Source organism: Thalassophryne amazonica, chromosome 14 (assembly GCF_902500255.1).
Source record: "Thalassophryne amazonica chromosome 14, fThaAma1.1, whole genome shotgun sequence".
NCBI classification, from domain to species: domain Eukaryota; kingdom Metazoa; phylum Chordata; class Actinopteri; order Batrachoidiformes; family Batrachoididae; genus Thalassophryne; species Thalassophryne amazonica.
This window is the reverse complement of record NC_047116.1, coordinates 31,481,926-31,507,886: the sequence shown is the minus strand read 5'-3', so window position 1 is coordinate 31,507,886 and position 25,961 is coordinate 31,481,926. Positions and strand designations below refer to the sequence as shown.

The window sequence follows — 25,961 nt, the reverse complement described above, 5'->3', positions numbered from 1 at the left end:
TACACCACATGTATAAAGATTAGTTTTTTGATAGTTGCTTTACTCAGACAAAAGAAGCCAACAAGCATAAAGGACATTTTATATACATATAAATATATAAAAAAAAATTGCAAAATTTTACCATTAAGTGGATGCGACATTAAAGACTAAACAAACTGAAATTAAATATATATAATTTACCTTTACAATTCAGTTCTTTTGCATTAACTATTCCACTGTTTTTCAAAAATAGTATATTATTTTTTTGTTCATTTTTATTATTCGTATTATGTCCTGTTTGCTGCAAAGCAACAAAGCAATTAACTTCAATTAAAACCACATTTATACAGAGAGGTATTGAAGAATTTTGCACAGCGCTGTACACGTGCAAATTTATGATTAATAGAATTACAATCAGATATCATTTTTAATGGCCAGCCAACATATGGCCCCATCTTGCTGTTATTGTCAATCTGTTACTGTAGAATTACCCATATACGCAGCAAAATAACAAAACTTAAAATACGTGATTGCTTGTGTGCAAACGGGCTTGTTTTACCGTATGGGATCATTGTCCTTGCCTCGAGTGGAGGAGTTTAAGTATCTCGGGGTCTTGTTACGAGTGAGGGACGGATGGAGCATGAGATCGATAGACGGATCGGTGCAGCATCTGCAGTGATGCGGTCGTTGTATCGGCCCGTCGTGGTGAAGAGAGAGCTGAGTAGGGGGGCAAAGCTCTCGATTTACCGATCGATCTACGTTCCGATCCTCACCTATGGTCATGAGATTTGGCTCATGACCGAAAGAACAAGATCGCGAGTACAAGCGGCCGAGATGAGTTTCCTCCGCAGGGTGGCTGGGCGCTCCCTTAGAGATAGGGTGAGGAGCTCGGACACTCGGGAGGAGCTCGGAGTCGAGCCGCTGCTCCTCCACGTCGAAAGGGGTCAGTTGAGGTGGCTCGGGCATCTTTTCCGGATGCCCCCTGGACGCCTCGCTGGAGAGGTGTTCAGGGCACGTCCCATTGGGAGGAGGCCCCGGGGAAGACCCAGGACACGCTGGAGGGACTACATCTCTCGGCTGGCTTGGGAACGCCTTGGGGTTCCCCCGGAGGAGCTGGAGGAGGTGTGTGTGGATCGGGAGGTCTGGGCGGCTTTGCTTGAGCTGCGACCCGACTCCGGATAAAGCGGAAGAAAATGGATGGATGGATGGATCATTGTACTAAATTCAACTGAATGCTGTGTCTGAATTAGTGAGAAAGAAAAAAAAAGTAGCACGTCCCTGCAACTGCAGGAGACACGTGAAGGGTAAATATAAGCACTCAGTGCGTATACAACAATGCATGCATTTTAGAATATATCTATACCATATGCTGTCACTCAGTGGGGGGAAACAAGTCTGAGCAGACAGTCGTTGTGTCTAAATGAGATGGTGGGAGGAGGAGGAGGGGAGAGAAACAGGGAAGATGTCAAGGATTCAGGGTCCTTCATCTTTGCAGTAGAGCAAACACATCCCTCAGTATAGCAACAGACAGCTGCCTTCACTTTCTAATGCAGTCCAACTTAGATCACTGCAAGAATTGTCAGCGCCGAGAGAAACACGCAAAGATAACACAGCGCGCTGCCATGAGGGAAACGACAGAGATGTGGATACAAGAGGAGGGAGACAAAAAGGAGGAGGAGGGAGAAGAACACAGAATATTTAGGGAGAGATGGAAGGTGTGGAGGGGGGGATTTATTTGGTGCTTGTTTTTCTTCGGCTCTGGGGACTCCCTTTTTTTTATATGAAAAACAGACATCACTTAACATATTTGTTTAAAGATGACAGTCCTGCACTGATGTGGTTTAATACAGACAGGCGGCTGAACGGGACGTCTACTAGTTAGCCACAAATAGATGAATATTTCATTCATTTACAACGTGCTTCCCGCGGCGTGTCTATGCTGAAGCCATGCAGGGACGCGCGCGTTAATCGGCACCATTAGCGCCAGGTGCGTTTATAGTATAAACGCTGTAAACCTTCAACGCCACCATCAACTTACGTGGGGGAACACGGAGACGGAAGAGAAACTGACCTGCTTCGAGTTGCGGCTGAAGCTTTGACACGCGCTTACTTTTGATTTCAGAGTGTGCACAATAAAATAAGTTCACAACAAAATGCGGATTTTGCAGTCGACAGAAAATGCAAGAATCTCTGCAGAAAATCAACATCGATATGCATTAAAATGCCCTGAAATAAATCCATCTACCTCCTATAAATGATGAAGGCCCCCTTTGCAGATAATTAACGTGAGCTCAGCTGATAATTCCGTGTTGCTATTTAAGCCTTCAGATGGTGACACTCGCTGAAAGGGATTGACGGAAACAAGACGATCAGCATCTGTCATCGAATTCAGCTCAAAGACCCGTGTCGAGCGACAGCTTAGATTGCTATCGCGAGGGCCGTCCTCTCGGAAATAAACAGCTGTCAGCTCCTTTGCATGCACGGCGGAGGTGCCCGGGGTTAAGTAAGGACCTGTGAGAATCACCTACCACCCTGCAGGGGTTCAACCGTTCAACCACCACACGCTTACAGGTCTCCAACTCTGATGAATATTCCGCAATACACCATGAGTTGGCAAGGTAAAAGCATGTTTTTTTTTCAGTGCATTTTCTTTCAAACGTACAATGGGGGGGGGGGGGGGGGGGGGGTATGCGATCAAATATCATCAAGGGGCGTAGAATGCATGCAAAGTGCGAATGTGGACAGAAACGTCAGCGTCCACATCGGAACGTGTTATAACAAAGTTGTTTGGTGATGATAGCCAACAGTAACCATCGTGCATGCCGTGCACGGGGTGGGGTGGGGTGGTGGCGGGGGGGGGGGTGTGTCTTTAAATAAGTCTAACCAACAAATCCAACGGCCACTTTACAAAAACACATTACAGCCAAGCACTCAAACATAATGAACATGATGGGGATGCCCCCCCAACACACACACACACACAAACACACAGCTCCCCCCCCCCCCCCCCAAGTGAGTGACAGACGCCCAGTGCAGTTATTTTTGAAGAGGAGTGAAAACACACTTCAGCTCACTGCCGCTGATGTTAATTTCCTCTCAAAGCCAAACAGGCAGACGAAATGTGTGAACACAATTAAGTAAATCGTTGTACGGAGGTGGGAGAGGTTCAGTCAGGACAAAGTGTTTGTTCAACTTATTCCTTCTCCTAATGGTTTTTTTTAACAAACTCAGGTCCATTTTACCGGTTTGTCAAATCAATTGCATTTGGAGCATAAATAACAACTATTCGTGGACGGTGTGTTTGAACTAATTATCAGGCAAATCTGATTTCAAACCTGTTGTGTAACTTTCTACAGTGTGACACGTAGATATCAACCCACATGACAGCTTCAGAAATGAAACTTAGTCAGTGTGAGTTCAGTGAAAGATGTTTTTATTGTATAAAATGACTGACAAAAAGCTCACGTCAGTGATGACGGATGTCAAACTCTTCACTCTCATCTTATAATTACTGATCTTATTGGAGGACAACTTGAAGCAAACACTATGCGGCTCAAATTCTCACAGGTTATAGATGCAATTAAAAGTACAGCAATTTGAAAAAATGAATATTGTTTGCAGCTGCCATTATAAAATCTGTTTTATGAGTAATTCAAACTGGAAATCTAAATAGGATGTAAGCTGCTTGGGATCTTAATAAAATGAAAATCATTGCATAGTGTTGGAGAATTCAGCATGCAAAGATGAATGCAGAAGGATGACAAAGAAACATTTAAACTCACACAACAACAAACTAAACTAAAACAAAATTGGGCTCATTTCCCCCTCCTGCACAAATGATGTAATTAAATCAAATTGTCCACACCACGTGCTCAATCCACTCAACTTTTGCAGGTGAGCATGCATGAAAAGACATTTCATATCTGATACAAAAACAACAACAAAATAATAAAAATGTGGTAATAATCACAAAATGGACATACCATAAATGCTGCTGCTAGTGATCATGTCTTCAAGCCTAAAAACAAGAAGAGAGGGAAAACAGCAGAATCTGAATTTTTTTCACGTGGTGGAATTCCAAAGGTTTCTCTTTAACAGGCACTTTTCTGTCCTGACACATATCATATTTCACAACTTAAAAAAAAAAGATACGCATTCGATTGCGTGTAATTAAGAAGGACACGAAGGCGCGCGGAGCTTTAGAGAGCCTGCGTGACGCGGACGCGGAAAGACGCGCGGCTGGAGCGTGTCACTTCTTCCGCGCGTGGAAAAGAGAAGATAAAGGATAAAGAGGAGATGACATAAAACACACACATTCTTCCTGCCGCCCATTACAGGGAGAAAAAAAGAGTAAAGCAGCGTGGTGCCCCCACTGCCCCGATCCCGTTACTTTTATAATAGATTACACGCCGGCAGTGTCCCCCACGCGCGCACTGACATCCTTTCTATTAACCTCCTGCGTGCAAGACGCGCGTAAACTTCTCTTAGCGCTAAATTTATTTAAGGGGCTGAAATTACAAGCAGTAAAAGTCGGTCTGATCCACAGATTTTCTTCGTGGAAATCGCAGAATGACGGAACACAGACTGCTGCCGCTGCTGCGGTTCTGTCACGCGCGCGTCACGTTGTAGCGCCGCTCCGGTCCTCTGTGTGTGTGAGTGTGTGCGCGCGTGTATGTGTGTATGCGTGTGTTTTTTTTTTTAATTGTTCCCATCATTGACAGGCAGGGTGAGGCTTACCTGTGTAGGTGATCCGGCAGCTTTAAGGGCTGACGCCGGCACTGATCCAGCGTGGCTGCTGCGCACGGCTCGCTGGGGTTACGCGCGGCTGCTCGCGGTTTGAAATGATTCCAAGTTAGTCAGGGAAAGACTGACCACAGCCTCTGCCATGTTGGAATTCCAAATCCTGGACAGCTGCTGCTCCGCTGACTGAAGGCAGCGCGCCGCGCACTGCGCATGTTCTGTGCGGAGGAGCCAAATTCAAAGACAGGGAGAGGAATCGGGTTTGTATGTGTGATGTGGGAGCTGGACTGCTGCTGCTGCTGCTGCTGCTGCTGCCTCCGAGGAATAATATTCACTGAATCAAAGCTGAAATCTGAGTAGTGCTGCTGGATGCGCACATTCTGTAATGTCCATCCATCCATCTGCACTCTAGAGCTGGCAAAAAAATAAATAAAAAATCCTTGCCACGATTGTATTTTGTCCAAATCACAATAGAGTCAAAAAACCAAATCAAATTCATTGTGTCTAAATGAAGTTAAGTAATGTTACTCAAGTTAATTGAGATTATTTGAGATCAGCATAATTCATTTAAGGGTTACCAGTTGAAACATTTTAAAAGGTTGATCAAACCATTTTTTTAGTGCAGAATTAAGTTGTTCAGATCTAATAAGTGTAAATTATACAAAGAGACATAGAAATGGTTATATTTGCAGTGGGACCAAATATATTCCTGGCAGAGTATACTTTTCTATCCATCCATCCATCTGCACTCTAAATTTGGCACACACAAAAAAAAATCCTTGCCAGGATTGTATTTAGTCCCAATCACAATAGAGTCAAAAAGCCAAATTAAATTAATTGTGTTCAGCTGAAGTTAACAAGTAATGTTACTCAAGTTAATTGAGATTATTTGAGATCAGCATAATTCATTTAAGGGTTACCAGCTGAAACATTTTAAAAGGTTGATCAAACCATTTTTTTTATTTTTGTTTATTTTAATTTTTTTAGTGCAGAATCAAGTTGTTCAGATCTAATAAGTGTAAATTATACAAAGAGACATAGAAATGGTTATATTTGCAGTGGGACCAAACATATTCCTGGCAGAGTATATTTTGCTGTCCAGAATTGACCATCCATCCATCCATCTGCACTCTAGATTTGGTACAAAAAAATAAAAAATATTTCCCTGCCAGGATTGTATTTTGTCCCAATCACAAAAGAGTAAAAAAAAAAAAAAAAAAAAAAAAAAATCAAATCAAATTGTGTCCAAATGAAGTTAACAAGTAATGTTACTCAAGTTGATTGAGATTGTTATTTGAGATCAGCATAATTCATTTAAGGGTTACCAGCTGAAACATTTTAAAAGGTTGAGTTTTTTTCGGAGTGGCTATACGCCCACCCGTTGGTTCAATAAAGTAAATACGCAAGCATATATGCCAAACCACAACCGACCAATGAGCACACTTGTAAGTTCACTTCCGGTTTCAACACGGGAAAAAAAGGCGGATATTTTCTTGCCAGATGTGGGAGAGTTCGCAGCCCACGGAGGGGCTGTGATCTAAAGCGGTTCTGTTTGGCTCATCACACTCAGGGACCTGTGTCAAACTAACACCATCTTACAGGCAACAAGCATCATTTTGTTCATAAAAATTGTTTCTTCATCGTTAACAGGCTTCTGTTCAAAATACTTAAGAAGTGTGTCTGCTTTCATCCATTGTGGTGTTTTTTCACAGTAATTAAAGACGGTGCCATTAAATGTGTCAAACATACGTCGCTTTTCATGCCGCAATAGAGCCTTAAAAAAGTGGTGTAAAAACGTAGTTTAGATGCACAAAACATGTCAAATACTCGATCACGGTTGGGCAAATAAGGTAGGACATTATATTTATCTGCCCAGCAGTTGGGCGAATAAGGCAAGCCATTATATTTATCTGCCCAACAGTTGGGCGAATAAGGTTAGACATTATATTTCTCTACCCAATGGCTGGGCGAATAAGGCAAGCCATTATATTTATCTACCCAACAGTTGGGCGAATAAGGTTAGACATTATATTTCTCTATCCAATGGTTGGGCGAATAAGGCAAGCCATTATATTTATCTGCCCAACAGTTGGGCAAATAAGGTTAGACATTATATTTCTCTATCCAATGGTTGGGCGAATAAGGCAAGCCATTATATTTATCTACCCAACAGTTGGGCGAATAAGGTTAGACATTATATTTCTCTATCCAATGGTTGGGCGAATAAGGCAAGCCATTATATTTATCTGCTCAACAGTTGGGCGAATAAGGTTAGACATTATATTTCTCTATCCAATGGTTGGGCGAATAAGGCAAGACATTATATTTATCTACCCAACAGTTGGGCGAATAAGGTTAGACATTATATTTCTCTATCCAATGGTTGGGCGAATAAGGCAAGCCATTATATTTATCTGCCCAACAGTTGGGCGAATAAGGTTAGACATTATATTTCTCTATCCAATGGTTGGGCGAATAAGGCAAGACATTATATTTATCTGCCCAACAGTTGGGCGAATAAGGTTAGACATTATATTTCTCTACCCAATGGCTGGGCGAATAAGGCAAGCCATTATATTTATCTGCCCAACAGTTGGGCGAATAAGGTTAGACATTATATTTCTCTATCCAATGGTTGGGCGAATAAGGCAAGCCATTATATTTATCTGCCCAACAGTTGGGCGAATAAGGTTAGACATTATATTTCTCTATCCAATGGTTGGGCGAATAAGGCAAGACATTATATTTATCTGCCCAACAGTTGGGCGAATAAGGTTAGACATTATATTTATCTACCCAATGGCTGGGCGAATAAGGCAAGCCATTATATTTATCTACCCAACAGTTGGGCGAATAAGGTTAGACATTATATTTCTCTATCCAATGGTTGGGCGAATAAGGCAAGCCATTATATTTATCTGCCCAACAGTTGGGTGAATAAGGTTAGACATTATATTTCTCTATCCAATGGTTGGGCGAATAAGGCAAGACATTATATTTATCTGCCCAACAGTTGGGCGAATAAGGTTAGACATTATATTTATCTACCCAATGGCTGGGCGAATAAGGCAAGCCATTATATTTATCTACCCAACAGTTGGGCGAATAAGGTTAGACATTATATTTCTCTATCCAATGGTTGGGCGAATAAGGCAAGCCATTATATTTATCTGCCCAACAGTTGGGCGAATAAGGTTAGACATTATATTTCTCTATCCAATGGTTGGGCGAATAAGGCAAGACATTATATTTATCTGCCCAACAGTTGGGCGAATAAGGTTAGACATTATATTTATCTACCCAATGGTTGGGCGAATAAGGCAAGCCATTATATTTATCTGCCCAACAGTTGGGCGAATAAGGTAAGACATTATATTTATCTACCCAATGGTTGGGCGAATAAGGCAAGCCATTATATTTTGCAGAGTAAAATATACTCTGCCAGGATAACATTTGGTCCCAGTCCAATAGAGTTAAATATACTCTATCACAAATTGTTTGGCCAAAATTAAGGAATGGCTCACTGAGAACAGTCTGCAGTTAAATTCCAATAAGACTGAGACTCTGATTGTAGCACCAGATAGTGCTGTACCTGGAATTAAGCAGCATCTCGGTAGCCTAAGCTGCACGGTCAAAAGCAGCCTGCGTAACCTGGGTGTCATTTTGGATGTAGGGATGTCTTTGGAGCAGCACACAAATTACCTGGTTAAGAACTGTTTTTTCCAAATTCGGAACATCTCTAAGCTCCGTAAGATGGTGACTTTCAAAGAGCTTGAGATGATTGTTCATGCATTCGTCTCATCGCGTTTGGATTATTCTAACAGTCTCTTCACCTGTCTGAATAAGAAGGAGTTGGCCCGCCTGCAGGTTGTGCAAAATTCTGCTGCGAGCCTGCTTACCCGCACCCGCAGGAGGGACCATATTACTCCTATTCTTAATACTTTGCATTGGCTGCCTGTCTCCTACAGGATTCATTACAAAATCCTGGTATTGACTTTTAGAGCTCTGCATGGACAGTCACCGGAGAACATCAGGGACCTGATCCAGCCTTATGCTTCCTCCAGGAGCCTCAGGTCGTCCAATCAGAACCTGTTGATGGTTCCTCGGACCCGTTTCAAAACTCGCGGGGAGAGATCTTTTAAAGTGGTGGCGCCTAGCCTCTGGAATGAGCTTCCCTGTGCCCTTCGTTCTCTGGATTGTATAGACACTTTTAGAAGGCAACTAAAGACGCATTGCTTTACGTTAGCTTTTTAGCCTAATATTGTATTTTATTGTTTTCGTATGTTATTTTTAGATTATTTTTGTATGCCATGTGCAGCGCTTTGTGACCCTGGTCTGTGAAAGGCGCTTTATAAATAAAGCTTACTTACTTACTTTACTTACTTACTTACATGCTAAATCAACTCTATCATGCTGCGAATAACTCTTATTGGAGTTGAAAAACATGATTTGATAAGACAGTAGAGCTGATTTCACTCTATAATATACTGTATTTAAGTCTGTTTGGACTGGGACCAAATGTTATCTTGGCAGAGTACATTTTAATCTGCAAAGTTTACTATCTATCTATCTATCTATCTATCTATCTATCTATCTATCTATCTATCTATCTATCTATCTATCTATCTATCTATCTATCTATCTATCTATCTATCTATCTATCTATCTATCTATCTATCTATCTATCTATCTATCTATCTATCTATCTATCTATCTATCTATCTATCTATCTATCTATCTATCTATCTATCTATCTATCTATACACACAAATAATTTGTGGCTCCCATTTAAACAGCTATGTTAGGTGGAACAACAGACATGATTACATTAAAAAAATGTAGCATTTAATTTTTTTCAGTGTGTTTTGATATGAATCATGAGTTCACATTCATGTTACAGTTCAAAGTACAGTACAGTCCCCTCTGGCTTCCTTACAGTGGTATAGAGCAAAAAACTTGCACAAAATTGCAAAACTTGAATAATTTAATTTCAAGTGTTAAACAATTGCTCCCCCATCCTGAATATTCTGCCAGTTTTTATAATGCATTTTGCAAAACCACATTAAAAACAACCATTTGATCATAAAAATAGAATTCAACATCAGTGTTGCAGACCTCTTGGTATATGTATTAATTTAATTATTTTCTATGTGCACAGCCCACACTTCTGCATATGGGATGCATTTGCTGAAGCAATGGTTTTAAAAAGACTTGTTTCTGTGATCACAGAGTGTGAAATATTTTGGGAGGGGCTTGAACTTAAAATCCACCCCACTGTTGTGTGGGCCGCCAGAAGAGGATGTACTGCTGGCCCACCACCAAAGGGCGCCCTGCCTGACGTGCGGGCTTCAGGCACGAGAGGGCGCTGCCGCCACGGACACAGCCGGGAGTGACAGCTGTCACTCATTAATTCCTGACAGCTGTCACACATTCTTCATCATCGCACTCCATAAAGACCAGACGTCATCTCCACCTCATCGCCGAGATATCATACTTCATTGGAGGTAATACGCCCAGCCTTTTTGTGAGATTTATAAATCTGTTATTGTGAGTGTTTGCAGGAGAACCGGTCGTTTTTGCGGAGGCTGTGCAAGACGGCGCTCCTTTTCATCTGAGACCGCTGCAACATATTGAGTGAGAGGTGGAGGTGGCATTCCCACCGCTGTTGTTACTGGGTGTACACACACCCACACTTGACTGTCTTTGTTCTTCGCCAGCAGTACCAGATCCGACAGTCGGGGACGGTGATCACCTGGGAATTCGGGACTTGGCGGCTCCAGTATTCACCAGGTTCTGTGGGGGCGGAAATCGTGTGGTTCCGGCTCTTCTCAGGACAGACGTCTTCTATCCTCGAGCCTGCCCACACGTCACCTTTGTAATTTGACTGTAATTATATTCTGAGATTGTCTGTATGTTCGTTGTGCACGTTTCACAACATTAAATTGTTACCTTTTGGCTCATCTATTGACCGTTCATTTGCGCCCCCTGTTGTGGGTCCGTGTCACTACACTTTCACAACAGGATATCTCGGCCAGCGTCATGGACTCCGAGGGGCGTCACCCGGCTGTTGAACGACCAATGGGAGAGCAGGGAGCGCAGGCGTCTGCAGGAGGTATGATTGGTGAGCTACAGCACATTCTCACCGCCTTTACGGCTCGGTTGGACCAAATGACCGAGCAAAACATCCTCCTGAACCGCAGGGTGGAGGCTCTCTCCGCACAGATGGCGGCGAGCACTCAGGGTGCTGCTGCAGCTCGTCCTCCTGCCGACCCTGTGCAGAATATGAACGTTCCAGTGGCGGTTCAACAACCCCTCCCACCATCCCCTGAAGCATACATAAGCCCTCCTGAGCCGTACGGAGGTTGTGTGGAGACGTGCGCGGACTTCCTCATGCAATGTTCGCTCGTCTTCGCACAACGTCCCGTCATGTACGCGTCAGATGCTAGTAAAATAGCTTATGTGATTGCTCTGCTTCGGGGTAAAGCACGCGCCTGGGCTACGGCGCTCTGGGAACAGAACTCACGGTTGTTATCAGCATACACTGGGTTTGTGGGGGAGTTCAGAACAGTGTTTGATCACCCTAACAGAGGAGAGACCGCTTCAACTGTGCTGCTGTCAATGAGACAGGGACGCGAGAGCGCAGCCGCTTATGCAGTCGACTTCTGCATCGCGGCTGCGAGGTCCGGCTGGAATAGCGTTGCGCTCCGCGCCGCCTTCATAAATGGACTGTCGGTTCTGAAGGAGCAGCTGGTAGCTAAGGAGGAACCGCGGGATTTAGATGGGCTTATTGATCTCGTTATACGGTTAGACAATCGGTTGGAGGAACGCCGTCGGGAGCGAGGCGAAGGACGTGACCGGATACGCGCCGCCCCTCTCCCTTCCGGGTTCGAAAAGGCGCCGCCCTCCCCACGCTCCACAACCACAGCGCTCCGTGGGGTAACAGCTCCCCCTGCTGACATTGTTAGGGAAACGCACAGGGCCAAAATGAGGAGGCTGATCCGCGGGGAGTGTTTTCTCTGCAGCTCAAAGGAGCACATACAGAAAAACTTCCCCAAACGGCCAAAACGACAACACTCGCCCTTAGAGACTGGGCTAAGGGGGGGTCAAAACATTCAATTGAGACACACACAGATTGCCACACGACTCCCAGTCACAATCCTGAGCGGGGATTTAACCCTTCAAGCCCCAGCACTGGTGGACACGGGGTCAGAAGGGAATCTGCTAGACAGCAGATGGGCAAGGGAGGTAGGGCTCCCTCTGGTGGCGCTTCCTTCGCCATTACAGGTTCGGGCACTAGATGGCACCCTCCTCCCTTTACTCACACACAAGACACAACCAGTAACTCTGGTGGTGTCTGGAAACCATCGGGAGGAGATTGAGTTTTTTGTAACTCCTTCTACCTCCCGCGTGATTTTGGGCTTCCCATGGATGTTGAAGCACAATCCCCGGATTGATTGGCCGTCTGGGGTGGTGGTTCAGTGGAGCGAAACCTGCCATCGGGTGTGTTTAGGATCCTCGGTTCCTCCCGGTTTACAGGCTAAGGAGGAGGTCAAAGTCCCTCCCAATCTGACGGCAGTGCCGGTTGAGTACCACGATCTTGCTGACGTCTTCAGCAAGGATCTGGCACTCACCCTTCCCCCGCACCGTCCGTACGATTGTGCCATTGATTTGGTTCCAGGCGCTGAGTTCCCGTCCAGCAGGCTGTACAACCTCTCACGACCTGAGCGCGAATCAATGGAGACCTACATCCGGGACTCATTAGCTGCCGGGCTGATCCGGAACTCCACCTCCCCGATGGGGGCAGGTTTCTTTTTTGTGGGCAAGAAAGATGGCGGACTCCATCCATGCATTGATTACAGGGGGCTGAATGAGATTACGGTTCGCAATCGATACCCGTTGCCATTGTTGGATTCCGTGTTCACCCCCCTGCATGGAGCCAAAATCTTTACTAAGCTGGATCTTAGAAATACGTATCACCTGGTTCGGATCCGGAAGGGAGACGAATGGAAGACGGCATTTAACACCCCGTTAGGTCACTTTGAGTACCTGGTCATGCCGTTCGGCCTCACCAACGCCCCCGCGACGTTCCAAGCCTTGGTTAACGACGTCTTGCGGGACTTCCTGCACCGATTCGTCTTCGTATATCTGGACGATATTCTCATCTTTTCTCCGGATCCTGAGACCCATGTCCAGCATGTACGTCAGGTCCTGCAGCGGTTATTAGAGAACCGACTGTTTGTGAAGGGCGAGAAGTGCGAGTTTCACCGCACGTCTTTGTCCTTCCTGGGGTTTATCATCTCCTCTAACTCCGTCGCCCCTGATCCGGCCAAGGTTGCGGCGGTGAGAGATTGGCCCCAACCAACAAGCCGTAGGAAGCTGCAACAGTTCCTCGGCTTCGCTAATTTCTATAGGAGGTTCATTAAGGGCTACAGTCAGGTAGTTAGCCCCCTGACAGCCCTGACCTCTCCAAAAGTCCCCTTCACCTGGTCGGATCGGTGCGAAACCGCGTTCAAGGAGTTGAAATGACGGTTCTCTACTGCGCCAGTTTTGGTGCAGCCCGACCCTAGCCGCCAGTTCGTGGTTGAAGTGGACGCCTCTGACTCAGGGATAGGAGCCGTGCTGTCCCAGAGCGGAGAGACCAATAAGGTTCTTCACCCGTGTGCCTACTTTTCACGCAGGTTGACCCCGGCTGAACGGAACTATGACGTCTGCAATCGAGAACTCCTTGCGGTGAAAGAGGCTCTTGAGGAGTGGAGACACCTGTTGGAGGGAGCGTCTGTGCCGTTCACGGTTTTCACTGACCATCGGAACTTGGAGTATATCAGGACCGCCAAGCGGCTGAACCCCAGGCAAGCCCGATGGTCACTGTTCTTCGGGCGTTTTGACTTCCGGATCACCTATCGCCCCGGGACCAAGAACCAGAGGTCGGATGCCTTGTCCTGGGTACACGAAGAGGAGGTCAAAACTGCACTGTCGGATCCACCGGAGCCCATCCTGGCGGAGTCCACTATCGTGGCCACCCTCACCTGGGACGTGGAGAAGATCATCCGGGAGGCCCTGGCACGGAGCCCAGACCCAGGTACAGGTCCGAAGAACCGTTTATACGTCCCACCAGAGGCCAGAGCTGCAGTCTTGGACTTCTGTCACGGTTCCAAGCTCTCCTGTCATCCAGGGGTGCGAAGGACCGTGGCAGTTGTCCGGCAGCGCTTCTGGTGGGCGTCTATGGAGGCCGACGTCCGGGAGTATATCCAGACCTGCACCACCTGTGCCAGGGGCAAGGCTGACCACAGGAAGGCCCAAGGACTACTCCAACCGCTTCCTGTGCCTCATCGCCCCTGGTCCCACATCGGCCTGGATTTCGTCACCGGCCTCCCGCCGTCCCAGGGCAACACCACCATCTTCACGATAGTGGACCAATTCTCCAAGGCGGCCCACTTCGTGGCCCTCCCGAAGCTCCCAACAGCCCAGGAGACAGCAGACCTCCTGGTCCACCATGTTGTCCGTCTGCATGGGATACCCACCGACATCGTCTCAGATCGTGGTCCCCAGTTCTCCTCACACGTCTGGAGGAGCTTCTGCAGGGAACTGGGGGCCACCATGAGCCTCTCGTCCGGGTACCATCCACAGACGAACGGACAGGCAGAGCGGGCCAACCAGGAACTGGAACAGACCCTCCGCTGCGTAACATCCGCGCACCCGACAGCCTGGAGTAACCATCTGGCCTGGATCGAGTAAGCGCATAACAGCCAGGTGTCTTCCGCCACCGGCCTCTCCCCATTTGAGGTGTGTTTGGGGTATCAGCCCCCGTTGTTCCCCGTGGTGGAGGGAGAGGTTGGTGTGCCCTCGGTCCAGGCCCACCTGCGGAAGTGCCGTTGGGTGTGGCGCTCCGCCCGTTCTGCCTTGTTGAAGGCCCGGACGAGGGTGAAGACCCATGCAGACCGCCGGCGATCCCCGGCCCCTGCTTACCGGCCCGGGCAGGAGGTGTGGCTGTCCACGAAGGACATCCCCCTCCAAGTGGACTCCCCCAAGTTGAAGGACCGGTACATTGGACCTTTCAAGATCCTCAAAATCCTCAGTCCTGCCGCAGTGAAGCTCCGACTCCCAGCTTCACTGCGGATCCACCCGGTTTTTCATGTGTCCAGACTCAAGCCTCACCACACCTCACCCCTCTGTGCTCCCGGTCCGGCGCCGCCTCCTGCCCGGATCATTGACGGGGAGCCGGCTTGGACAGTGCGCCGGCTCATGGACGTCCGTCGAATGGGCCGGGGGTTCCAGTACTTGGTGGACTGGGAAGGGTATGGACCCGAAATATGCTCCTGGGTGAAGAGGAGCTTTATCCTGGACCCGGCCCTCCTGGCCGATTTCTACCGCAGACACCCGGACAAGCCTGGTCGGGCGCCAGGAGGCGCCCGTTGAGGGGGGGGTCCTGTTGTGTGGGCCGCCAGAAGAGGATGTACTGCTGGCCCACCACCAAAGGGCGCCCTGCCTGACGTGCAGGCTTCAGGCACGAGAGGGCGCTGCCGCCACGGACACAGCCGGGAGTGACAGCTGTCACTCATTAATTCCTGACAGCTGTCACACATTCTTCATCATCGCACTCCATAAAGACCAGACGTCATCTCCACCTCATCGCCGAGATATCATACTTCATTGGAGGTAATACACTCAGCCTTTTTGTGAGATTTATAAATCTGTTATTGTGAGTGTTTGCAGGAGAACCGGTCATTTTTGGGGAGGCTGTGCAAGACGGCGCTCCTTTTCATCTGAGACCGCTGCAACATATTGAGTGAGAGGTGGAGGTGGCATTCCCACCGCTGTTGTTACTGGGTGTACACACACCCACACTTGACTGTCTTTGTTCTTCGCCAGCAGTACCAGATCTGACAGTCGGGGACGGTGATCACCTGGGAATTCGGGACTTGGCGGCTCCAGTATTCACCAGGTTCTGTGGGGGCGGAAATCGTGTGGTTCCGGCTCTTCTCAGGACAGACGTCTTCTATCCTCGAGCCTGCCCACACGTCACCTTTGTAATTTGACTGTAATTATATTCTGAGATTGTCTGTATGTTCGTTGTGCACGTTTCACAACATTAAATTGTTACCTTTTGGCTCATCTATTGACCGTTCATTTGCGCCCCCTGTTGTGGGTCCGTGTCACTACACTTTCACAACACACATTTTTGGGGAGAAGTGCATTAGTCAGGAAGGTGATCAAGAACCTGATGGTTGCTCTGGTAGAGCTCCAGCATTCCTCTCTGGAGAGAGGAGAACCTTCTAGAAGGACAACCATTTCTACAGCAATCCACCAATCAGGCCTGTATGGTAGAGTGACCAGACAGAAGCCACTCCTTAGTAAAAGACACATGGCAGCCTGCCTGGGGTTTGCCAAAAGGCACCTGAAGGACTCTCAGACCATGAGAAACAAAATTCTCTAACAGGATGAGACAAAGATTGAACTCTTTGGTGTGAATGCTAGGCATCATGTTTGGAGGAAACAGGCACCATCTCTACAGTGAAGCCTGTTGGTGGCAGCATCATGCTATGGGGATGTTTTCCAGCGGCAGGAACTGGGAGACTAGTCAGGATTGAGAGAAAGATGAATGCAGCAATGTACAGAGACATCCTAGATGAAAACTTGCTCCAGAGCGCTCTTCACTTCAGACTGGGATGACGGTTCATCTTTCAGCAGGACAAAAAAAAAAAAAAAAAAAAAAAAAAATATATATATATATATATATATATATATATATAATGACAAATCAAGAGACCGACAAGACTACAGGATACATGAGCAAACCCCTCAAAATGGAGGGCGTCATGCAATAGTAACAAAAGGAGCCATTCATGAACATGCATATTATTCCATCTCCAGTGGTCTGGATATGAAATTGATGAGAAACTGCCTGGCAAAGAATTCAGCAGTTTGAGATGAAAAATAAAGGGCAGCATGGTGGATTAGTGGTTAGCACTGTTGCATCACAGCAAGAAGGTCATGGAACCATCTTGGTTGAGAACCATCCCTGGTTCTCAAGACCAGGCACCTAAGTGGCTCTACTCTTCTTTTTTTTTTCTTTCTTTTTTTTTTTTTTTTAGATATTTAGATGTACTTTAGTATACACTAGTAGAGTTTCACCTTAGAATTGTCATGTATAATAGAAGATATACCTTACTGAATTTTCATGGGATCAATTCCCATCTGTGGCCTTTCTGTGTGCCTTTTGTATGTTCTCCCCATGTTTGAGTGGGTTCCCTCTGGGTGCTCCGGATTCCTCCCACATCCACAGAGATGCAGTTTCGGTGGACTGGAACCTTTAAATTGTCCATAGGTGTGCTTGCGGGTGTGAATGTGTTTGTCTGTATGTGGCCCTGTGACAGACGCGCCCTGTCCAGGGTGTACCCACCTCACAACCTCTGACTGCTGGGATAGGCTCCAGCAAATGAGTGAGATGAAAAAAAGTTTTCTGAAGATGTTGTCTTTGTATAAAGGTGATCAACCATATTCAAAGATATTATGTTTTTGTCCCACTGCCAGTCAGAGACATTACAATCTTATGCTTGTATCTCTCTCTCTCTCTCTCTCTCTCTCTCTCTCTAACATTGCACATTCAACAGTTCATACTTACAAAATATCTCAACCCTGAGGGTGACATGAACTACTTATACTTTAAGATAGCTTGAGCTTGTTGGATGTATTAACATATTAAAGAGAAAGAAGTGATTTTTTTTTCTTTTGGACTGAATAATGCTATACCCTAAAAATACTTTACATTTAGACCATATATAATTCCTGGGGAATAGATATGCTGATTTCCATTTATTGTTGTTTGTGAGCAAAATAATTAGAGACTTTGTTTTCATAATGTGTATTTATGTGTTGGATTAAGACAACTATAATATTTTTACTGGGTATCAGAATTAGGACATTCACATGAAAACATCACATTTCTATAACATTTCTAGGACCTGAAAGAAATGAAACGAAAGGCAAGAAATGAAGTCACACAAGTGCCTCTTGTATAGGGAATGTGCACTTTTAGATAAATAATTAACGCATTAATTACTGGCAAATCAGTCAATCATGATCATAAGTTTTTAGTTTAACCTTAATTGAGTTAGTCTTGAAACAATATTTGTTTGTCTTGTCTGCTGTTGCTAATAATAATAATAATTCTAATAATAATAATAATAACTTTATTGTCTGATTACACCGGTCAATGCAATTTTTCTTGCATGGCGTTTTTCAATGGATTTTGGGTAATTTGGGGGCGCTGAATCCGAATCTGGTGTTAGTTTTCGCGAATGACATCACGTTTTTGAGATGTGAAAACATATTTCTCATATCAAGCATTGAAGCAAAAACTGCAGTCTTGCAAACCTCTTCAGTGCCATAATGTTCACATTTCTTGAACCTGGTTTAAAAAGTATGCTTTTGAAGTTGCTTTTGTGCAGGATTAGCGGCATCAAACTCATGAATGAATGAGCAACTTTTGCATAATCCATCAATATGGAAGATGTAGAGTGCAAAAAAAAAAAAAAAGTGATGTGATAGAAGAAATCTGTGCTCAGATTCAGCACCCCAAAATGACCCTAAATCAGTTTTCAAATTCCATGCAAGAAAAAAAAATGTTAACCAGTGTTATGTGTTGCAAACTCCTAAAGACATTTTCTGCAGAAAACCTGGGGAAAAAAATGCTATATTTTTTGTTATTCATACCTCTGCAGGTTATACTCGAGCACCTCTCCACAAAACCTTGAAAGAGGAACATCATCTGTACTTTTCTGGGGAGGCAGTACAGGAGGACCCTGATTAGACACATGATATGAGGATTGGCACCAAAAGTCCCATTATGCCCTTTGATAGCCAAGGCCCACGAAGTGATGCATTGATTCAGCCTTCAGAATCCCTTGACCGCACAACGCTAATTCTGACTGTTGAGCTCTTTGGAGAAATCCTTCCCACAAGGCAGGATACAGAGAAACCTCTGAGCTGCTCTGATCAATGGCAGTTAAATTTCACACAATACAGGATAATTATCAGCAACCTGCTCCCAAAACTCTGATTTGGTTACATATGTTGCCATTGAGTTAAAATAGGTGTGTGTTGACATAAGCAATTCCAGATTGTGTCCAAAAGCAAAGAAATGCAAAAAAAAAAAAAAATTTTGCTTGAATGAAAATCATAAAGTGATAATATATGAGCTGCTTGTGGGCGCTCATCAGAGCTGGAATAGTTTGACCATAGCGGGATAATGGTCTGTTAATTCTCAGCCGGCTCAAGCGGTAGAGTGTGTCCGTGCTTATAGGAACAGCCTGTGCAAATCTCTGTGTGCTGTGGAGGTCACGCAGAAAACAACAGCAGTGCATTTCCAGGTGTAGCCTCTGTCTCCTTCCTCATATGGGCATGTTCACTCTGTGCCTTTGTCCTTGTGTCAGCAGGCAGGACATTCTGAATTATTTTGCTCAGCTGCCTCCCTGAACCGTTGCTACGGCACGTCAATACACACATCATACAGACAACCACACACAGGGAACGCAGTTCACGTCCCCGTCACGTGACTGAATCCTCCTAAATGTAGATCAGATGAAGCAACATGCAGATTGTTGTGGAAATTTCTGCTCAAATTTCCACTTTGTTTCTGAAAAGATTCCATGTTGGGAAGAAAAAAAAAGATGGGATTAAATGTGCATGGAAAAAATATCAAAAATATCGTATAAGGAGAGGTTTGTGGTTTTACACCTGTAATGAGGAATCACTCTTTCATACAATGAGTCCCGAGTGTTTGTATTTGCCGACCCCTCCTTCTACACCCTCACAGTGAAATTGTTCATTTCCCAGAGAATAGGGTTAGGGGTTTATATATCAGCACGTGACTGGCTGTTTTTAACCTTGTGCCTGCAGACCCTTGTGTCATGTGTGATCACATCAGCTGTGTTGCTGAGGTTCATTGTTTCTTCTTTGGAGGAACCAGCTGCATTGTACCATTACGACCAGCTGTACACACAAACAAAACTACCTTCCACTGAGGGTTTAGACAGTTTTCAATGGTGTTTTCAACAATTCTTCTTAAATGTATATAATACCAATTCAATTCAGTTAATTTATATAGCACCAAAACATACATACATACATACATATATTTATTTAAATGAGATGGAAACCCCAGATTTAGTGAATAACAGTCCTACCATGCATTGCTTCTACCTGCAAACCCAACATAATCACTGATTAGTTCATCTGTGTGGTCGAAGACTTGAACTAATTCGAATCATGCTGGTTTATTGAGTGAATGGAACAAATATGTGGTGCTTCTACTTTTCCTCACTGCAGCCGAGGTTTTTCACCTCTGACTACTGCCACTGGAAACTTTGCATCAGATAAACCAATAGTCTGTGGAAACTATTCACTGTTTCAAAAGACATAAAATACAAAGTGACATCATTTTTTTGAGTGCTTGCAACTGATTTTAAAATAACTGCCTCAATGAATAACCCACTTATTTTAGATATTTGCATTTCAAAATGCTTGAAACATTAATAATCAGATTTTTTGAAAATGAGTTATTGTTTCAAATTTCTCAGAGAAGAAAATGCAAGACTTGCTTTACAAAATGATCCGCTCAGAAGCATTAACATTAATTGAAGCAATAAATAAACCAACCTTTTTAGGAAGTGTTTTGCATTGAACTCACATTTCTGTCTGTTTCACACAGAACACAGCAGAAATTATTCACCAGTTTGCTTCAATACTATGGATGGAACACTAATTACATGTCTGAAATAGGAGGGTGGTTTTTTAGATGTCAGTGTGTGAACAAGCTCAGTTATGCATAATGAAACACAAGGCGCACCTGCAAGTGGCAAAATTGAATTTAGTTTTGCACCTTCAGCTTCAATAACAGTTAATCCGCTAACAGAAAAGTTAACTTTTATAAAGCTAAACTAATAAACCCCTAAAAAATTTAGCAGAAGTTACAGATAAAAGCTAAAGTGATAACTTTCAGTATTGACTTCAGTACACTAGCAGCTACTGACACAACAACGAGTCAGCGCTTCTGTCTCAGATCACCCTTCTCTCAGCTAAAGAGACCTGGTGACCAAAGAGAAAGGAAAGAGAACAGCAAAAGGAAGAGGGAGGAGAAAATAAAGACAATTTCTCTTCACACCATGCAGACTTTCCGGCATATCACCCAAGACATGCACAGGCAGACAGTTTTGCTTATGGTTAAAATTTTAAACCAACTAATTCGGGACGTTATTTAAGTTATCTTATACAGAGGATGTCTGTCATTTTATAAAGTGAAAATACCGGCTATATGTTTTAGTTTTAAAGTAATGCACTAATTTTGAAGGTTTTAGCATTTAGACACACATGCCGCAGTGCATTATGAGTAAATTAGTTTCCTGACATGAGTGGTTGGTTGGTTGGTATAACACACAACTTACTGAAATGTGTGGTGGGTTTTACAACTAAATTTGTATTTTAAATATGTCAGTTTTCTCATTTGTAAAAAAGGCAATTAACAGTTAAAAACATTTGAAGAGAAATTACCTTTTTTTCCTCCCTCTTCCATTCTATAGGTAGTCAGCTCTTCTCTGCCTGCAGAGGATAGAGCTGCACCTCTCATAGCTCTCTGTCTGCTACAAAACATGTAATAGGCAGGCACTAAAATCTTTGATTTCGGACTTCACAAATGTTTTCAACTGTTAAGCTTTATTCACTATGCCCACAAAAATATGTTAGTGGTCTAAAAATTGTCAGACCTGAATTTATCAAAAGCTAATTGGTCCGGTGATGGTTTTCAAAGTTATCTGAAAAGCTAATCTGCTAATGAAAATTGCTTTGATTAGCAGATTAGTGGAACTGTGCCCACCACTGCTATACACCCATTAATATGTGCAAAAATCCTTGTTTACATATTTCTGTCTTCATCTTATTGCCACCTGCTACTAACTGCACATTTAGTCTTGGTAAATCACCCACAAAACTGTCTCCATCCCAATGCACAAAAGCCTGGATTGTCCACAAAAGGCATGTTATTCAGTCAGGTCCTAAATATTTTAGGAGCTCCTACACTGTCTCAAGATTTAAATAGCAAATTAAATGACTGAATCAGAAAAATGTTCAATGTAACGAAAATGTTCAAAAACACAAATTAAGCAATTATATAAAAATAATTCAGATATAGAAACCACTACAGAAACACAACAATGGTAAAATTCAAGAGTCCATAAGAAACACCCTTTTAAACTAAAATTTAAAATAAAAATTCTGCCTACACCCTTGGTGATGAGTGTTTCCCTTATACCCCCTTCACACTAGAGGCTGAATGAGGCCGAATGAGCCTGAACGCCGACTATAAATTCGACCGACATTCGGGAAGTGTCGAGGTGCATTTGAAAACATCAGACAGCATTCAGACAGCAGTGTAAATAGATGGGCACACTTGTGCGGCCAGCTCAAATGTAGCACACATGCACTCAACTGTCAAGGTGGAAAAATATCGAATGGCAGGTGAAGTCTGACCGCAATCTGACTGCATGAAAAATGGCATTCGAAGCATTCTGATCGTTTTCAAGGAGGCAGTTCGAAATGATCCACCATGTCAAATCCTAGCCAAATGTCCCAACTGTGTCTGCGGAGGCTAATGCGCACGGTATGTGCACGGATCATTCAGGGTGGGTCGAAATGCAATCTGAGTATTTGGACGGCTGTCTTCCGTAATTCTTATTACCTCCTAGATGTGGCACTTTTTTTTTATATATATATATATATATTCCGCCTGATTCAGCTTGATTCGTGCTCATTCGTGCTCTAGTGTGATGGGGCCTTTAGCAACACAATTCTTTTCCAGCTAAAAAAGCGTTAACATTCTAGAAAAATTGTAAAAGTTGAAGTAATTTGATTTGTAGCTTTTCATAGAGTAATGCAACATATCATCACGTCCTGCGTTGTATCTGTGGGTGATCAAACGGACACAAATCCTCATCAACTGCATTGATCGTGGAATGAAAATAATGAACACGTGGTGGCTTTGTTGCAGCGATAAAATGCTACTGGTGAAAATACGTCATGACATTTTAAGAGAAAAAGTTGAAAGGAAAAGGCTTGGTTTCACACTTTTTGAAAAGATGTGCATCCGCGTTGCCGTTTGGAAGAGAACTAAAACCCTAATCGGGACATGCTTGAAGTGAATAGAGCCTGCAGAGGATAAGCTAGTAAATCTTATAATAAAAGCAGTGTGATTTACAGTAAATTCCAGCAGGCTGACAGTGCCACAGCTGAGGGCATAAACACTCCTTTCAGTGTCTGCTGTGAACTACAATCACACACACGCGGGCGCACTGCTCAGCACTGCTGACTTTGATAAATCACCAGGAAGTCCCACTGTTGGCTTCAAACTAGAACTTGTTCGGTTGCAATTCTGCATTTGTCCCTCTTTAATGTGTATGGAAGCGGCTTTAGCAGTAATCTGTCAGTGATTGATTAGGCGTGGCCAAATCCCTTCTCCGTTCCTCTCCGCCGGCTCGCCGTTCGGCCCCTGTTGTGGACGTAAAGAAAGATGGCCGCGCTCCAAAGGAGGCCGGCTTATTTACCTGCAACATAAACACACTTACTTTGACTCTGAGGGTGACCACATCGTCACGGCGACCGGCGGGTAAAACGAGAAACAAGAAGTGACACGTTGTTGTTGGTGGCAAATTCACACACCGATGGATAAACAAACAGGTTTATAGACCTGTGACTGAGTTCTTTTGGGAAAAGAAATAAACTGTCATCCATGTTTGGACCCGTGTGGAAGAAGAATCTCTTCATGTATCACCTTTTATCCTTTTTGTATTAAAACGCAACTGTACGCAAAGATTACAACATATTTATTTAGTGTGTGACACAAGAGGTTGAAAAACCAATTTAGACGCGGTGCCAGCTATTGATCACTCTTACCGATGGATCCATTTTAATTAAATATTAAGAATGAAATGCAAGTGAGCAGCAACAGTTCCTGCTGGGGTGATTTTATTTCCCCTCCATCTTAAAAGACATTTTTAAAAAAGTGTCTTCATAACACTCATATAATTACGCTCGCGGCACTAAAGCAGAGTTGGATTGTATCCAATATGTTTTGTATTCAGAGATTTTTTTTTTTTTTTTTTTTGGTGTTATTTTAAAAGAAGGTCTGGGTATGAACATCCGTGCATGAATTTTAATGGTGATACTTAAATGGTAATTATTCCACTCAGGCTGAAACGCAGGTAACAAATGGAATTCAATCAGTGTCCATGCATAATGATGGTCATTAGGAGAAAGAAAATAATAATGACATCCTATCTGCATTAAACCTGCAGACACTTTACACAATGATCCTGCAGCCATTATTGATCTCCATGGAGATAAGCAATTGTCACTTTTCAGTATTGTGCCTGAATGTTAAATACAGCTCATTTTGTTTTTTCTGCAAGCTACCAACATTTCATTTCATTTACTTTGCTACTTGAAATCCCTGTTCCACATGATTGTAATTCTGATTCATTGTTATAGCTGCCTCTCCAAATCCCACTCTCTTTCCATCGATTTAATGTTTCATATCAAGTGAGCATCACACCTGAATGTGGCTGTAGTGATACTTTATGAAGTACTCTTCTGCATGTGCTAACAGGGTTTATATCTACAACTTAACAGTTATATATGGTTACTGTTTCATGTTGAAATCCCACATTTCCATGATAGTGCATGCAGAAATTCTACTGCTACAAGCAAAATTTAAGTGTGAAATGTTTCCCTTTTAACATCTGCATCATGCACCCAGGTCCATAAATAAGTATTTGCATATTAACTTTTGTTGTTGTTGTTGTTATTTGGCCTCTCTCTGTACAACATCAACAGGTGGAGTGGAAATGACACCAACAAATTGTGAAGTTTGGGCTTTCAACTTTAATTCAAAAAGTTCAACAAAAATATTTGAATAACCATTTAGGAATTAGAACCATTTTTACACACAAAGGCCACAACACGTCCAAACAATAGCAATCAGAGATTTCTGACGTCCGCCAATCCGAATCTGGATCACCTCCAAAATTCAGTGAAGTCTTCCATGCCCTAATACCTATTTGTGATGCAAATTGGGTGAGAATCTGTAAAGTAGTTTTGATGTAATCATATATAAAGTGAAATCTTGATCGAGAATCTAGATCCATATCCGAATCACCAACAAAATTTTATGGAGTCTTCTATGCCCTAATATCTATCTGTGGTGCAAATGTGGTGAGCATCTGTGAAATAGTTTTGGTGTAATCCTTCATAGCCTATATAAAGTGAAATTCTGAGCCAGAATCCGGATCCAATTCTGGATCACCTCCAAAATTCGGCGGAGTCTTTCATGCTCTAATATCTATCTGTGGTGAAAAATTTGTCAAAATTTGTGCAGTATTTTTGATGTAATCCTGCTAACAGACAGACAAATAAATAAATATACATCAATGAATTTTTTTAGATCCTTGGTGGAGGGAAAACAAAACAAACAAAAAAAAACCACAGTCCAAATGGTAGACTAGTGAGGGAAGCCACCAAGACACCCATGACAACTCTGATTTCTGTGGCTGTGATTGAAGAAAATAATTTTCTTGAAAGAAATTGAGAATTTAAGCAACAGTTTGCCAGAAGGCACATGGGCAGCCCAGTCTCACGATTTTTTTTTTTCATGCTCCCATGAAGAAAATGATTAAAATTTTTGTGGTTTTTTTTTTTAAACTTACTATTACTAACCTTACCCCTACCCCCAACCCTAACCTTAACCATAACCTAACCCTAACCATACCCCCCGAGCATCACTTTTAATTTCATTTCAGCCATCACGGAATCTATTAGAATAAATTTGTCCTCCCATTACGAACATTTTGCACTTTTCGTGACAATATCACGAACCAATAGATTAAAGTATAAGTCGTACTGCAGAATCACAACATAAACTCCACTGTAGTGGTTTATAGAACCAAAATGATAAAAATTGTGTCACTGTCCTACTGTACTTACTGTGTACAACATTTTCCCACAAGTGTGCCCACTATTAGAAAAAAAACAGCTTCCATATGATATACAAATACTATATGCCTGTTTGTTTGTTTTTTTCTGTTCTGCTGTCTTTCTTGCCATAGTGTGGCTCAGCTGAGTCATTTCAGGCTTCATTGGTGCGCAGAGGAGAGTAGAATTTTTGTTTTTTACTATATCTGGATGAAGCAAAGGGCCTA

General features: G+C 43.6%; 1 protein-coding gene across 2 annotated transcripts in view; it reads right to left on the bottom strand.

The window, feature by feature from the left end:
• The window catches only part of fign (fidgetin), a 118,979-nt gene extending 114,018 nt beyond the window's left edge, over positions 1 to 4,961 (bottom strand). Inside the window, exons 1-2 of one of the 2 annotated variants that reach the window (XM_034186330.1) lie at positions 4,717 to 4,961; positions 3,963 to 3,997 (exon numbers count right to left, since the gene is read on the bottom strand). In XM_034186330.1, coding sequence (XP_034042221.1) covers positions 3,963 to 3,987 — 25 coding nt within the window. In that variant the 5' untranslated portion in view covers positions 3,988 to 3,997; positions 4,717 to 4,961. Of the gene's footprint in view, positions 1 to 3,962; positions 3,998 to 4,417; positions 4,476 to 4,716 lie in introns of those variants that run through there. The other variant, XM_034186329.1, reaches the window with a different exon arrangement.
• Between the last annotated feature and the right edge of the window lie 21,000 nt (positions 4,962 to 25,961).